Source organism: Hyaena hyaena, unplaced genomic scaffold (assembly GCF_003009895.1).
Source record: "Hyaena hyaena isolate Hyena2069 unplaced genomic scaffold, ASM300989v1 scaffold_407, whole genome shotgun sequence".
NCBI lineage: Eukaryota > Metazoa > Chordata > Mammalia > Carnivora > Hyaenidae > Hyaena > Hyaena hyaena.
The window spans coordinates 276,920-291,770 of NW_024081037.1; the positions used below are offsets into that span (position 1 = coordinate 276,920).

The 14,851-nt window shown below is 38.0% G+C and overlaps 1 protein-coding gene across 1 annotated transcript in view; it reads left to right on the top strand.

The window, feature by feature from the left end:
* The window catches only part of LOC120245096 (ABI family member 3 binding protein), a 202,315-nt gene that overhangs the window by 148,287 nt on the left and 39,177 nt on the right, over nt 1-14,851 (top strand). The window contains exons 58-61 of the mRNA XM_039251968.1: nt 6,540-6,617; nt 8,314-8,418; nt 11,430-11,558; nt 12,077-12,145. Of these exons, the coding sequence (XP_039107899.1) occupies nt 6,540-6,617; nt 8,314-8,418; nt 11,430-11,558; nt 12,077-12,145 (381 nt within the window). The remainder of the gene's footprint in view (nt 1-6,539; nt 6,618-8,313; nt 8,419-11,429; nt 11,559-12,076; nt 12,146-14,851) is intronic.

Sequence of the window (14,851 nt, forward strand, 5' to 3'; positions counted from 1 at the left end):
TCTCTCTGTCCCTCTCCCACTCATGCACTGTCTAATTCTGTCTCTCAAAAATAAATAAATGTAAAAAAAAAAAAAAAAGAAATTTTCTTTTCTAAACTCAGTCCACTAAATCAGCTACCATTGTTAGTCTTTATTCTTGAAAAGATCCTGATTAATTATGTATCATATGTATTATTGAATGAAAATATCAAAATAGCTGTTTTCCCTAATTTCAAAAACACTTTCAATGCATAGGCTTGGTCTTTGAGACTATAATCATTTGGCTTTTAAGTTTGTAATTTCACAAGTACAATTACAATTTTTTTTTGCATTTGTTGGCAATCTGGAACACGATATTCTAACAAGAGGAGCTAGAAGTCATAGTAAAGTTTCCAAATTATTCAGTTTAATTCAAGAATTAAGTAACATTGCCCTAATCCAATTAGATGTGTGGGGAGTATAAACTATACAGATAACTAAGACAATGACCTGATAAAAGTTCAAACACCCAACTCATTAAGTAAATAGTAATTATTAGATTCCCTAAAATGGGATTGCATCATTTTCTTGTAATATTGCAATATTTTTAATAGTATAAATCACCTACTTGCTTATATAAAAAAGGATGGAAATTAGAACTGATTTAGTACATATACCTTTAATCCATGATGATTCCCTAATGAGAGAGATATCAATAATACCTAATGATATTTGGCCAAAATTCATTTAGATTTGTTGTAAAATGTCTTTTTTTTTCTTGATCTTAGGCTATTACAGTGTCTGAAGTTCTAGGAATCTACTTTCCTTCAGATTAATTAATAAGGCAGTTACTATAAATCTCTGACTCATGAAAAGCAAGAAAGCATTCCAAAATCTATGTGTGCTCAGCTGTTCCTTTTATTTTTCCCAACTGTGGGCTTAGGCAATGCATAGTTTCTCAGATTGACATAAACAATCTGGCTCTAAACAAAGCTACCTTGTTAACAGTCAAAGCAATTCCCTGGAGTTTGTCTAAGTAAAAATAGAAGCATTTGTGTCAACAAAGCAAGTGAAAGAACAGGTACTATGATCAAACATGGAAGGGGGTGTCTGGGTGGCTTAGTTGGTTAAGCGTCCGACTTGGGCTCAGGTCACAATCTCACGGTTCGTGGGTTTGAGCACCGCGTCAGGCTCTGTGCCGACAGCTCAGAGCCTGGAGCCTGTTTCAGATTCTGTGGTTCCTTCTCTCCCTGGCCCTCCCTGCTCACGCTGTCTCTTATCTCTCTCTCAAAAATAAATAAAACATTTAAAAAAAAAAACACAGAAGTCATTAACCTTCTGTGTAATCAAGCATTGATTCTCACTGAGGAATGCTAATTGTCTTTCAGAAAGAAAATAGCTTATTATAAGTTTATCTGCAATAGAAACATTTTTTCCAGAACCCTTTGTAACACAAACTAACATTCCTTCCCCTTTTGTGTGGATGAAATCAACTTTGTAGTATTACTTTAGTGGAAGGATAATCTCTAAGCAGAGCTTCTGCATTTTAATTAGTTAGTTGCTAGTAGAAATGGGCTGGTGAGCAAAGGTAGACAAAGGTGAGCTCAGTTTCTGCTTCCCTTGTTTTACCTCTACCCATCAACAAAAATTCATTGCACATGTTCTGTGTTCTATTGTCTATTGAGATTCCCCTTTGGGGGGACAGGGAATGAGGTCATCAGACTGCATACCCTTTACTGAACCCTTCAGGATCAGCCTCAGCTGAGAGAGCCTTGATTGGAGGTCTGGGAGGGATACATCCCCATATCTACTACAATGTCACATAACAACGAAACGATGTTTGCCTCAGGAATGCAAGGTTGGCTCAACATTCAAAAAATGTGTATAATTCACCACATTAACAGAGAAAAGGAGAAAAATCATCCAAATACCTCAGTAAATTTAAAAAACAACCATTAGACAAAATTCAAAATCCATTCGTGATGAAAATTTGCAGAAAACTAGGAATAGAAGGAATTTTTCTCATTCTGATAAAGAGCATCTGTGAAAAACCTACAACTGACATCATATTTAATAGTGACAGTCTGAATGTTTTTCTCCTAGAATCAAGAACACAGGGATTCTTACCTTTAACACTTAGGCTGAAAATAATAGTGGGGTATTCAGCCAGTGCAATGAGGCAAAAGGAAAGTAAAATGGTACAAAAGTTGGAAATCACAGGTAAAATGTAGAATATTATGAAAGGAAAATTTAATAGCTTTCAGACTATTTGCTTAGAGAATAAGGTTTTTAAAAATTGGTGAGAAAAAGAATGTTTTAAAATCTATTCTTTACAAGTTCTTGACTTACATGTGTCCCCCTCACTTTGATTCTGCAGTCTTGTTCTGGCTTGTTTACCAGAAATGCAGGTATTTACATTAAATTTATTTTCTTCTCTGATCCCACTCCCACTATCTCATCCACATTCACTTCTAGTTTCTGTTGAGTCTTAATGAGATTTAATTTCTACATCAACTGATTCTTAATCAACTTTGACATCTTTTCCAGAATATTTATCTTTATTATTCATCCATGTCACATACATTTTCTAGTAGTTTTTCTTGCTAGAGTTTTCAGACCAGATATTTTACATGTAAAAGAAAAATCATTTGATAGAGGAAGTGTTTAGGATTTATAGGATATGCTCTTCATGGTCTTAGGCCACTTAAGATTGCACTCTTGGAAGACTAAGAAGGAAACATTCTGAGGTCTCAAAACTAAGGATCTTTGATTATTTAGGCCTCTATAAAAAATCTTGCAATGATTCCACAAACCCCAGGAAAGCCAGGTTTCTTATTTCCTAGCATCACTGCAGGTATTTACCCAACTTTATATGAATTTCTTAGCTATATTTGTAAATATTTCTCCACCTCAAAGTCTCAAAGTATCCTACAAAGGTTGAGGTTTTCAGTAGGTTATCATTCCCAACACTCTGCTTTTATAAGCTTTCCAGAGATGTGTTTCAGCTTCACTGATGTGTTCTAAGAAGTATAGCCAACTTCAGCTCTAGACTGCAGAGATGTAACAAGCATGCACTAGGCCATATCATACAGACTATAGTCCCACAAGCCAAGTCTGGCTGACTGCCATGTTGAAAAAGCATGCTTTCCTAACAGAATGGTAGAGTTGAAGAACAACTGTGACAGAGACAGTATGGCCCACAAAACTGAAAACTTTTACTGTATGTCCAGCACAGAGTAGGCTAACTTCTTTTATCAAAGGTCAGTCTCCAACTTTCTCCCTTTCTCTGTTGCTGAGCTATACAGATACTCTTTCATCCAACCAACATTTATTAAAGGCCTGTTATGTTTCAGGCAAAATGTAATCTGGAAACTACCTTGACACATGTGGTTTAGCAGATATGTTAAATACCTGAACCTGAGACTCCTTTCTCTGAGTACTAATGAGGAATCCACATTTGACTGCCCCCACACTGAGTGTGCTTGACAACCAGAAACCAGACTCCTCTGGGATGAGGAATGTGTTTTTCTGGGCTGTAGCTAAATCTTCCAGTCTGCTGGCTCATCACTCCTGGCTTTTTAGCAAGGTGCTAAGATTTGGAGACAAGGGCACAGAGACCAATCATGTATAAATACTACCCCTTTTTGGTCACAGGGAATTGTGTCTTAAACATTTGGAAATGGATTTTCAGTTTACTGTGTGTGTTTGCAACGTTTTTGTTACCATGGTTAAAAATACGCAAACCATTACTTCATCTTTGACAATAAATTGTTAAGGGGTGAACTATGTAAATCCAGAGATTTTTGGAGAACTCCCATATGGCAACTGGGGCTCATGCTGAAGCTCCACTTGGTGCTTCCAGAGCCAACTCTGCCCTTCAGAAAACATGTTGATTAATCCTGCCTGAGGGAAAAAGAATTCAGGTCACAGCCTGGGCCAGACTGGCTGATTAAGTGCCAATTCCTGAGAATTCTTTCTCCATAGTATCTCTCTTCCTGGCTTCCTCCTTTGTCTTCCCGTTGCCTCTCTGCTACCTCTGGCCTCCACTTGCTCTCTGATTCAGAGTAAAAAAAAGTTCACTGGTGTCTGGGCTCTGGTGCTCACATTGCTACTTGGCTGACATGCAAACCACAGGTGCAGGCACGGCCAGAACCAGAGATCATCCTCTTCTCCCCAGTTCAGTGCCCTTTCCCTGAGCTTCATGGCTGCCTTTGGCAGGGCTCTTACCAATGTTTTTACACCCTGCCAATTTTTATCTATTTCTGAAGGCTGAAAAAAGTCCAAATTAGCTGTTGAATGATTTGAGTACTTACATTTAAGGATGGTAACAGTAAGATGCTTCTTCTACCAACACAGAAATTAACACAAAATGACTGGTCTGCTCATTTCTCCCTTAATTAGAAAAGAAGCCAGGAAAAAATATAACTTTGGTCTTACTCATCAAGTATTCTTGCAGAATTTTGGATTCTCTCCTATATCTCCAATTCACTAGCCACTGTGGCTTGGAGGACTTGTCCACTGTCAGGTTAAGCTATTGTCTGAGTCCCACGCACTAGTGGCATGGTTGGATGACACATGCTTGCCAGCCATGGCCATTTAGACCTCACACAGAGGCCATGTCTCAAACTGCCCAACAGCCAGCGTATAGGACTCTGAAGCTAGAGTCACTTAGAGTCTTTGTGAGGAATAACAGAAACAAGATGATGACATGAGGAAGACAGTACACTGTGCTATGCCATTTAGTGCTTAAGAGCTAGGCTTTGGAGCTTGGGCATATGTCGGTCTGAGTCCCAACACTTCCTCACTATGAATTGCTTAATCTTCCTTGCCTTGGGTTTCCTCATCTGTGGGACCTGGGTGATAACTCCCACACAGAAGTGTTGTAAAGATCAGATCAGGTAATGAATATGGAAGGTACTTTAGATCAAAATACATCATTTTTGTTTTTTGGTAAGAAAGAATTGGAGAAATTCTGTGAAGAGTCACTAAAGGCACACACAACCCGTTAGACTCCTAGAGTCCTCTGAAGTATACAATACATTTTTACTCTCAAAAAGTAGAGGTAAATCAATCTCACCAAGCCAGGTTATCCCAGTAACACAAATGGAAGTATTTTACATTCCTCTGTGCCATGCACAAATGAGTCCTTTTCCAACCAAACCACCCAAATGAGTCCTTTCTCTGACCCCATTACTGCTGAGAGTAGGCATAGGAAGATTAGTGAGCCATTGTTTTTGCCATACTTGTGGGGTTAGCCACAAAATAGTCATTGGCCCCCAAAACATTTTCTCCCTACTATAAATAAGCAACATTTAATTCGTGACTCTATACCAACATTCTCCATGATTTTATATATTATCTCTTAACCAAGCAGAAGAGTATGGATTGTAATACTAGGGTTTATAAATTAATGTTAATTATAATAATTATAATAATAATTATTATATTAATAATTATAATGCTATTACAATGTTAACCAAAGTGTTGGTTTATAATTATAATAAATAATTCATTTTCATAAATTAATGTAATAATATCATTTGATTTCAGGCAAGCAAAGCTTCTCCTGAATTTTAATCAATATATCTGCCTGCACAGTAAACAAGATTGAGTACGCAATGTCACTTCATAGTCCGTAAAACACAGCAAATACTCAAAACAAGGTTTTGGTTGTCCTTGTTAATGTACAGACTAGCATATTGTTCTTATTTTTTTAATATGTGAATTATAATTAGGTTCTCACAATATGAATTCTTGCCTCTTTGTACAGATAATGTCTATTTCTATTTTTATTCTTAATGATAACTGTCAGCCACATACAGGAAAATTATTTTATAATGTAAAAGCATAATAGTTAAAAAAAAAAACTTAAGTTGACTCCCCCTCTCCTTCAGATAGATATGCAAGCTCCAAGCATGAGTATTTAGGTGAATGACTGAGTAATAACCACCACATTGTATTTGAGAGACTCAGGAGATAAAACATCATACAAAACAACTTTCGAATCAGTTTCTTCCAAATAGCAATTTGGAGATCTAGACCTGCCCAGGACTAATTTACAAGTCTCAGAGGTACAAATTTGGTTTGTGGCCTAACCAGCATGATAGCCAAGGCTTCTTCAGGAATATTTTTAAAATCAACTTTCCAAGTTTAAATCCAAACACACTGGAATTTTAACAGGGTTGGGACAGGGAGGTATTGAGGGGTTGGAGGATTTTTTTTTTTTAAACCACAGGATGTACCCAGAAATACTGGCAAAAAATTGCCACTCACCAAAGATGAAATCTGCCCGGTAAGACCATACCACCCAGGAAGGCAGAGCAGTGTGGACATCACAGAAAATTAAGGCAAATCCATGATCCACAATCAAACACTAACACTTCAGAGAAACTATTATAGCTTTGGATATTGTCCAGAGGCAGACAGGAGAAGCCAATTAAAATGATTGGGCACAAAAATACCAATGCCACCATTCTGCATAGAATGCACATTATCACTGATAACTCTACCAAGTCTCTTTGAAAACACATTTAACACATTTTTGCTATATACTTACTCTCTTCCGTTATCTCTGCTCATAGGGGTCAAGCAAGCACCAAAGCCATCAGGTGCTGGCAAAGATGTGTCAGTGGACTCTACCCATCCCACAAAAAAAACAGGTAAGGAACAAGATCCTGACTCCCTGAGTTAGCTCCACTCTGCCGCTTCAGCAGTAACTGTAATGGCAAATATAGCAAAAACAGCATTCTCACAGCTCCCCAAGCACCATGCCAACACTACATGAGTACCACTAGAGAAACATTGTAAAGTATTACCTTTGGAAGAATGAACAGTGCTCTGTACACATATCAAATATGAATAAGAACCTCTAATGGGGGTACTGACTTAAGCATCACTACTTTGTATAATGTTCGGAGGGGTCACAATGGACAAATGCTGACAATTCCTTGTGGGTTTGGATTTTCATCATGTTCAAGTTTTGTTCTTGTGTAATTTACTCTATCTTTTTACCAGACAGGGTTTATGCTAGTCTCCCAGGAAGTACTTAAAGTCACAGAGCATTTTCCTAGGTTGTCGATTTTACTTGAAGGCTTTTAACCAACATACATTATGCAGTGAAAGAGATGAATTTTTAGGCTATAAAATCTTGTTATAATTCAAGATTTAAAATTTGGGTTAAGGTGGACTGCTCTAGGCACTTCTAGCCTTGCCAGCCTTTGTGCTAAGTATAAAAAGATACTTTTGTGCATATTATAAAAATATGTCTCTTTCCTCTGCCCTTTAGGCAGACTGTCCTCTGGGCTGGCAGGCCTGTACTGGGACTCCTAGGGGGGTGAGCAGAGTGGATGTTAAACTTCGGCTTCCAGGTCAGCTGGGTGGCTGAGTCAGTTAAGCATTGGATGCTTGGTTTCAGCTCAGGTCATGATCTCATTTTGTGAGTTCAAGCCCCACATCAGTCTCTGTGCTGACAGTGCAGAGCCTGCTTGGGATTCTCTGTCTCCCTCTTCCTGCCTCTCCTCCACTTGCTATCTCTCTCTCTCTCTCTCAAAATAAATAATAAGCATTAAAAACAACAACAACAACTTTGGCCTCCATTCACAAATCCCTAGCCAGGTGCCCTGTGCAGTGTACAACTATTTGTAGCAACTCTGCTCTCCATGGGCGTAGGATGATTGCTTCTGCCATCAAGAATGCTTTTTGTAATCTTTTGAAATTTCTCCACTAAAGGAGAAATTCTATGCTTTAACAATTTAAAGCTAAACTGAAATAAGAAATTATAGTCTGTAAGTCAAAGGCACTGGGAGGACAGTGAAGCTCAGAAATACTGTTGAGCCTGTATGAGATACTAAAGATATTAAACTCTCTATATCTATACAGTTTCAAAAGGCAGATAAGCCTATATATTTTTACCCATACTTAGAGGGTATTTCTTCCATATGATAATGGGCTTCATTATTCCTGGTTACATTATCCATGTTAATTTAGAGAAATGTCAGAATATATTACTCATAGGTACTTTTCTATAGCATCTGTTCTCTATCATCCAATTGCTACTTACCAAATGTACTATATTTTTTAATGTTCATTTATTTTTGAGAAAGAAAGAGAGAGAGTTAGTGGGGGAGGGGCATAGAGCGAGACAGAGAATCCCAAGCAGACTCTGCACGGTCAGCATACAGCCTGATGCAGGGCTTGAACTCACCAACTGTGAGATCAGGACCTGAGCTGAAACGAAGAGTCAGACACTTAACCAACTGAGCCCCCAGATGCCCCCTCAATGTACTATTTCTTAAAACCTGACATGTTTATGCAGTGAATCCTCATGACAGCTTTATCTGTAATGTAAATTCTTAGCCCCAGTCCCAGGCACTCGCCGCCCACCCTTGCCACCTAGACCTGCGCCCCCACGAAGAAAACCTTTACCACCAAATAATGTCACCGGAAAGCCTGGAAGTGCAGGTATGTCAGTCATATGCCTTCTCCCTCCATGGTTTTAGTTTTACCAGACAACCACAAACCCTTCTTGGTGTGCTAGCTCAGGTGATGGACAAGTTTGTGGTGAATGTGACACATACCTGTGTCGCCCCAACAACTGGACACTAAATTACAGCTTTGAGGGTGGATGAGACCACATAAACCATTCCTGTGCATCTAGGCCAGTTTGCTTTTTAAATGTTGTGAGACAAATGTTCACTCAGTCCTTTCAGCGAGTGATGACTTGGGATGATGTATTGTATGTTTCCTACCAGGGATAATGGAAAATGTGATGTCCTGTCATCTGCTTATCATTGTCTCCTGAAATGAAATCCTGTACATTTCACAGAAAGCTCCCTTGTTTACCAGCCTTCGTGCTGACCACCATATTATGGAGCCAGGGGAGAGATTGAGGGCTGAGACACCAGCAGCTCCAGTGTGTGCAACGGGACAGGAATATACACTAGAAATCAAGCCATACATTGACATATGTTGTTGTCTTCCATGGAATGACAACTCCCAGTCACCTGGGATACTAATACTTCATCCTTTTCTTAAATAAGTTTTCTCCAGTCCCTTAGAGTCACTTTAGCATGAACATTGCTTCTGTGTTCTGGCTGTTCTTGACATATATCTCTGTTAGAGCAGAGAACTGGTTTAGATTTGTATGTTTGCATACTGGTCTTCCCCTGCTAGACTAGGAGCTCTGTGATGAATTCTCCGAATTCCCAAAACCAAATCCAGTGCTTGGCACACAGAGGATATGTGATAAGTAGCTGAGTAAATGAATTAGTTAAATTAAGAATCAGTGAAAATTAATGCAGTTGGGGTAAAGCTTTACCTCATTTCTCTTAAGGGCTCTTCCACTGGACCTGCCAGCAAACCAGCTTTCCTTCCTCTCCCACCGTCTCTATTTCTTAAACATTTTGTAGGCAGAATCAAGATAAAAGTGTTAAGGATGTCTGTGAAAGATGAAACTGTTGAGGCTTTATGTGAAAGGGCATGGATGTCACTCTTTTCATAGGATGGAAAGATGATGTGGGAGTGGAGAAGCTTCTATGATGTACCATGTACACAGTAAACTCTTAGTCATTTTTCCAGTTAAGGAAATCAGACTCTCATCCACTTCTGGTGCCTTCCTGAGGCAAGGCCTGGAAGCATGAGCCCAATGAGGAGACCACATTGTCCTCATTAACTGTAACCTGAGGCAGCTATGACTTGAAATCCAGTAGGCTTTAAGTTGTACTGGATGAATCACATCAGGAGAGTGCTGCCTCACTGTCCTCTGTGGAAAATTCACCCCCTTCCCACCACTGCCACTCAACAGAGCTCCCCTGCGAGGCTATGTGTCTTCAGCTATAGCTTCGTAGCCTTGGTTTCTGTCATAAAACCCTTGTTCTGTCTCATCAGTAAGTGTAACTTTGGTACAGCCAGCCCATCCTGAAGAGAGCCATAAACATATTCTAACTGTAACTCCATTCCCCCCGCCCCCACTCTTGCTGTCTACCTCTAACTCAAAGGGAATGGCTTCACTGAGGAACAAAACACAAAGGGCAATTGTACAGATTTGACCTGATTAACAACAAAAAAGTGTGTTCTGAATTCAGGACATCAACTACATGTCCTGGACTACTTTGAACACAAGCCCCTTCTTGCATGTGCCTGTGAACACAGTCTTAGACGACCAGGTGGCATTTGCCACTCGTCCCCTATCTCCACATCTACTGAGGCCTTTGAGTTTTGCCTTCCTTACCAGGGTGAAAGTGCTATGTCAGCATTTCCTACTGGCTCTGCCCACTCTGAAAAGCTCCTGTGAGTTGCACTGCAAATTCTCTTCTGTCACCCTCTCCTTGTGGCCCACACCCACCAGCACCAAAAGCATGAATTTGCCAGGGGCTAGAGCAGCTGCCCATCTGAGACACTCATTCATGGTTCCATGATGAGCCATGGTCCTTGGGTCAGCCTTATATCCCTTGACTGTCCCTTGGTTGAGAATGAGTCCTTTTCCTAGAAGGATTATAAAATCCTTTCCAGCCTTCACTCTACCGTAAACACCCAGACCTGCCTGGACTTTGGGATGGATCCAGTCTGGGATACCAAGTAGTCTTTTCAGAGTGGAGGAGACACTTGAATATAGTATCTCTAGTAGTGCTATTCTGGCAACTAAGCCAGAATCACAGATGTTACATTAAGCATCTTTTTTCTTCTTGTCCAGCCATGATCCATGCTTGGCAATTAATTACTCTCCAGGTCAAGTCATTCTATCTCCTCAACATCTTTCATGTAAAACACCTTCCATCTAATCTCATGGGTCCTTCTGTAGTTTTACCTGCTCTGTCCTTGCCTACTACAAGTGCTTTAGTCTCTTGACTTCCCTCTCAGCCACTAGCTTTGCAACCTGACCATTCATCCTCTTCTCATCTGATCTTGTTACTTTTCTACTGAAAATCTTTCAAGAGGTCCTTGTCACCTGAAAAAACAGGTTCCAAATCCATAGTATGGAAGACCCTTCATGATTTGGCCTTCCCTGCCCCTCCACAGCCCACTCTTATTGTACCCCTAAGTTACTCTTGGCTCTCACCCCTTCAAATTAAACACACCAAATAGTTTCATGCTTCCTTGACTTGGTTCTTCCTGCAACCTCAGCCTAGAAAATAACTCTCATACCTTCCTCCTGATTACTTCTCTTCTTTATTGGCACAACCTCTGTGAAGACATTCCTTACCCACCCTTCATGTTTTCCCATAGACTTTACTACTCCCTCTGCTTACTTTCCTTGTAATCTTATCCAGTTCTTTCACAGTACCTATAATGCTTCAGTATATTTGGCTCAGACATCTATTTCAATAAAGGACACAGGTTTTGTTTTTTCACCAAGTCCTGCATATAGTGTGCCAAGCCACATGGTAAGTGCTGAATAAATATTTATGGAATAAATAAATGAGGAAGTTGGCAGTGCTCCTATAAAGCCTGACTTCTTTGGCTCTACATTACAGGAGTCATTTCATCAGCCCGAGTAACTTCTCCACCCCTGAGGGCCACATTCAGACCTACTGAAGCCCCCTCAGTGAGAATAGAAACAGATGAAAAGCAACCAACTGCTCCTGCCTCAGGAGAAGATCTTGGTTAGTATGTCAGTCACTTCCCACTGGATGCTTAACTATGAAGTACTAAAAGATTTCAGATTAGGGGGAAAAGAGTCTCAATTCTAGACTATCTAATTTATTCAACTTTTTGATTAATATGTCTTTAATTTTTGAAATTATGTTTAATGCAATGAGATAGAATATGGTCCTTCATGTTACAGACATAGAATAAAGTACCCAAGAGTTTTAGAAAAGTCTTCCTGAAAAGATCTAGATTATCCAATGCTTCTTACTAAGTCAGATGTCATTATTAATCATACATATCTTAATTTATTAATGAATGGTAGCTACTTTAATCTTAAATCATTATTTAGTATACTCAAGGACAATTAAAAGCCCTTTATTGTGGACAATATGTGTAATAATAGTAAAGGAAATAAAAATTGCAAGCATTTGACTAGGAGGCATTATTAAATATTTATCATCTTTAATAGTTTTTCATGTTATTGAGAAGCTTTTTTTATATTTTGCTGAGATTTATTATCTTCTATTCTCAGGTAATATAACTGACTTTAGCTCAAGTCCAACAAGAGAAACTGATCCTCTTGGGAAGCCCAGATTCAAAGGTATGTTTGATTGGCTCCAAATCTCAATTGGCTTTTGCTGTGTAATAACTGCAAAATCTTAGTAGCATGTTCTAATAAGGATTTATTTCCCATGTGTCTGCAAGTCACCTGAGGGTCAGCTAATTTAGGCTATTCTTTACTGGATGGTTCTGCCTCCAGCATCAGGTACAACTGAGTTTCCTATGACTTGGGTCCCACACTTTTTCATTCTGGTGCCCAGGATGAAGGACAAACTCACGAGAAGCCATTCTAATGACAATACATAGTCAAGAGGAGGGAGTTCAAATACAGCATTTTAAGCTCCTCCATGTTTTACACCTGCCAATATTCATTGGCCAAAGAAAGTTACACAGCCAAGCTCAAATCAAGGATTGGGGAAGTATACTCCTTCCATGGATATAGAAAATATTTTTGAACAGTATCAAATCTACCACAGTATGAAAGCTATAATATGGTATAGAGCTCAGTATTTCCTTTTGTAATATTTTTTCTGAAGTATAAAATATGATAAATTTTAACATATGTATACACCCATGAAACCATCATCACAATCAAGATAATAAATACATGTGCCACCTCCAAAAGTTTAAACATGTACTTTTATAATTCCTCTACCTCACTCCTCTCACCAAATCTCTAGTTCCTAGATAATCACAGATCTACCTTACTATAAATATGGATACATTTTGTGTATTCGTATATGCAAGAAAAGATAGAATATTAGCTTTTTATTGGTCTAGCTTCTTTGACTCGGCATAATTATTTTAAGACCCATCCATGTTGCAACATGTATCAGTAGTTCATTTCTTTTAATCCTGACTGGTATTCTGTTGAATGGATATATGTAATTATTTATTAAACCTATTCATGACATTAGGGTTTTTTCTAATTTTCTTATATTACCAATAAAGTTGCCATGACCATGCACATGTGTTTATATGGATATATGCTTTCATTCCTTTTGGACAAATGCCTACAAGAGCAATGGCTAGATCATATAGGTGTACATTTAACATTTTAAGAAACTAAGAAATTGTTTTTCATAGTAGTTGTACTATTAACTTTTCTGTCATTAGTATATCAGGGTTCCAGTTCCTCCAAATCTTTGCCAACACTTAGGATGGTCAGTCTTTTTAATTTTAGTCATTTTAATATATGTGTAGTAGCTTCAGATTGTGATTTTACTTTGTATATCTCTAATTATTAAACATCTTCTCATGTGCTTATTTGCCATCATTTTGGTTGTGTCCAATCTTTTGTCCATTTTTTATGATCTTGCTTATTTTCTTATTGTTGAGTTTTGAGAGTCTTTATGTTTTCTAGGTAGAATATCTTTTTCAAATACATGCCTTACAAATATTTTTTCCAGTGTGTAGCTTCTCTTTTTTAATTTTAGTAAATCTTAGTTTATTAATTTGCCTTTTTATATATTGTATTTTTGGTGTTGTGCTTAAGATATAATTGACCAATTGGAGGTCATAAAGACCTCTATTTCCTTCTGGAAGTTTCTTTGCTGTTTCCTTCTAGCAGTTTTCTACTTATACATTTAGGTCTATGATCCATATTGTGTCAAATTTTGTATATGATACAAGATGTGAATACAAATTTGTTGTTGTTTTTGCTTATGGATATAAAATTGTTCCAGCATAATTTGTTGAAAAAACTACTTTTTCCACGGAATTTCTTTTGTATCTTTGTCAAAAATGAATTGTCCATTTATGTGTGGAACTCTTTTGTTTGCTCTCTAGTCTGTTCCATTCATCAGTTTTTCTCTCTTTATATCAATATCACCCTGTTTATGTTGCTGTGGCAGTGGTTTTTGTATTAGTGATTCTGTGTCCTCTGTATTTCCATGTGAATTTTAGAATCGGCTTATCAATGTATAAGAACGGTTATATTTTTATTAGAATTGAGTTGAGTCTATAGATGAATTGGGAAAAATTGACAGCTGTACAACCTTAAATCTTTCTATCTACAAACAAGGCATATTTTGTTTAGGTCTTAGACTTCCTGCACCAATGTTATTTAAATTGGAGTGTACAGAAACCCACTAAAATAGTCTTTTTATTTCAGTTTCCAGTTGTTCACTACTACTATATAGAGAAATTCATTTTTCTACAGTGATCTTATATCCTGCAGCCTTGTAAAAGTCACTTAGTAGCTATTATGTAGATCCATCAGATTTTCTACACACAGAATCATGTCATTTGAGAGTGCCTTTTTTCTTGCCTTATTGTACTTGCAAGAACCTCCAGGAAAATACTGAGTAGATACAGTGGGGATGGACATCCTTTTCTTATACCTGATCTTATGGAAAAAACAGACTCTCACCTGAATGTGTTAAGTATGATGTTACCCTGTAGGCTTTTATTGTGTTGAGAAAATTCCCTTCTCTGTCTACTTTGGTTGTAACTGTTATCAGAAATGAGTGCCAGATCATGTGCAATGATTTTTCTGCCTTTATGAAGATTATTATATGTTTTTTTCTTTATTAGTTTCCTAATATAATGAAATAATTCCTTCTGAATTTTTAACTTTGCATTCCAGGCACAAACTCCACTTGGTCATAATGTATTCTCATTTTATTATATTGCTGGATTTCGTTTGCTAAAATTTTGTTGAGAATTATATTCAGTGAAAGATAGTGGTCTGTAGTTTTCCTTTTTTGTAATAAGTCAAGTTTTAGTCTCAAAATAATGCTGAACT